This window comes from Pseudomyrmex gracilis, unplaced genomic scaffold (genome assembly GCF_002006095.1).
Source record: "Pseudomyrmex gracilis isolate BER0280 unplaced genomic scaffold, ASM200609v1 scaffold_1602, whole genome shotgun sequence".
Taxonomy (NCBI): Eukaryota; Metazoa; Arthropoda; class Insecta; order Hymenoptera; family Formicidae; genus Pseudomyrmex; species Pseudomyrmex gracilis.
Genome location: NW_018022186.1, coordinates 5,308 through 7,186, shown reverse-complemented (window position 1 = coordinate 7,186; position 1,879 = coordinate 5,308). Strand labels below are relative to the sequence as shown.

The 1,879-nt window shown below is 36.4% G+C and overlaps 2 protein-coding genes across 2 annotated transcripts in view; one reads left to right on the top strand and one right to left on the bottom strand.

Moving 5' to 3' along the window:
• LOC109862289 overlaps positions 1-393 on the top strand; it is a 21,404-nt gene extending 21,011 nt beyond the window's left edge. The window contains exon 2 of the mRNA XM_020442286.1: positions 340-393. Within this exon, the coding sequence (XP_020297875.1) occupies positions 340-393 (54 nt within the window). The remainder of the gene's footprint in view (positions 1-339) is intronic.
• A 767-nt stretch (positions 394-1,160) lies between these two features.
• On the bottom strand, positions 1,161-1,877 carry LOC109862287 (histone-lysine N-methyltransferase SETMAR-like; the record flags this gene model as incomplete). Its single annotated transcript, XM_020442285.1, has 1 exon — positions 1,161-1,877. A coding segment is annotated over one exon (717 nt), but the record flags the coding sequence as incomplete, so codon positions are not given.
• Between the last annotated feature and the right edge of the window lie 2 nt (positions 1,878-1,879).

The following is a 1,879-nucleotide window of genomic DNA, read 5'->3' as shown; positions in this document are numbered from 1 at the left end:
CTTGCCTTATCTCATTAGGTCAGTGTGCCGAGATATAATACACAAAAGTGTCGTGTGTCAAGTTGCGTTCCTCCGTTAGGACCCGATCGTAACCGTAGGTCAGGACGTAACAATACTAAGTCATTAATAATTCTGTGAAGCGATAAAAATCAAAATTCATTATACATAAAAATGACTCAAGAAATAATGTACGACCATTTTTTCGTCCTTTTTGTCAGCGATTTCATGATAAAAATACTATTTTGTTTTTCACTTTTTGTCAGTAAGTGTATATGCATATAAGTAAATATTACTCAATAATAAATGTATATTATATCAGTTTATTTCTTTTACTTGAAGTATTGTCAGCACTTATTGAGAAATGTGAAGATGTTACGCAAGGTGCAGGAATAAAAGATGCTGTAATGTAAAATTACATAGGTATAAATATATTGTAAAAGTGTACATAAACGTGTCCACTTATTATACATTATACAATGTATCATAACAGAGTAATTGACAATTACTGTGACATCTCTCGTACACAGGTAGTAGAAATCAAACTGAATTTGAAAGTTCTATACAAGTCTTTTGCGAGATTCGGAATAATTACCGACATCTTAACAGACACACGTTGCTATAGGTAACACCGTAAACGTGCAAAGCGCGTCGGACTGTCTTGTGCGCGTAAAGCAGCCCGATGCATGCTTATTTGCGGAGTTTTGTTAAATAAAATTTCGATAACTATTGCGAATCTTGCAACATAGTATAGGAATTTTTACTTCTGTTTCACTCCTTTTATCTGTCTAAGAGAGATGCTAAAGTAATTATCGAACACTCTGTATATTTAAAAAACAATAAATACTTGCATTTGACAACACAGCAGAAGATGAATTGGAAAATATATTTCTACATATATATATTTCTACATATTAAAAAAGCGGTACTTGTGAAAAGCGGGATGGCAAAACCTGCTACATCTCAATATAAATATATAAATATACACATATATATATATATATATTTGGGTCGGTGGAAAAGTTCTGCGGAATTTTTAATAGATGACACTAGTGTCAGAAAATAACTATATATATATATATATATTAGGTTGTCAAGTATGAAATGGAGCAAAATTTTAATAAAATAAAACTCGATTTTTTCCAAATAANAACTTTATATTTTTAATCAAAGTATGCACCCAGATTATCAATACATTTTTGCCACTTCAACGGTAGCTTGTTTATCCCTTTGCTGTAAAAGCCAGGCTCACGAGAGTCGATGAACTGTTGAAAGGCCGTTTTCACAGCNTCTGCGGAATTGAATTTTTTTCCCGATAAGAAGTTGTCTAAATCTTGAAAGAAGTGGTAGTCAGTGGGTGCAAGGTCTGGCGAGTATGGTGGGTGACGGAGAGTTTCTAACTTCAACTGCTGTAGCTTTGCCACGGTCATTTGTGCGGTGTGAGGTCGAGCGTTGTCGTGCAAGAGGATGGGAGCCAAGCGATTGACCAATCTTGGTTGTTTAATCGCAAAATTTTGCATCATATCGTCTAGGTGCTTGCAGTAGACAACCGCCGTGATCGATGTGCCAGGTTCCATGAAGTTGTGATGGATGACACCTGAACCAGACCACCAAACAGTCACCATCAGTTTCTTCTGGTGGATGCCTCGTTTGGAGCAGTGTTTTGGTGGTTCAGCTTGGTCCAACCATTGCGATGAACGCTTACGATTGTCGTACATGATCCATTTTTTATCGCAGGTAACAATTCGATTGAGAAATGGTTCAGTTTTGTTGCGAGATAAAAGAGAAAGGCATGCCTCGAGTCGTCGTTCTTTTTGCGCATCGTTCAATTCGTGCGGCACCCACTTGTCTAGCTTTTTCACCTTGTTGATTTGCGCCAAAT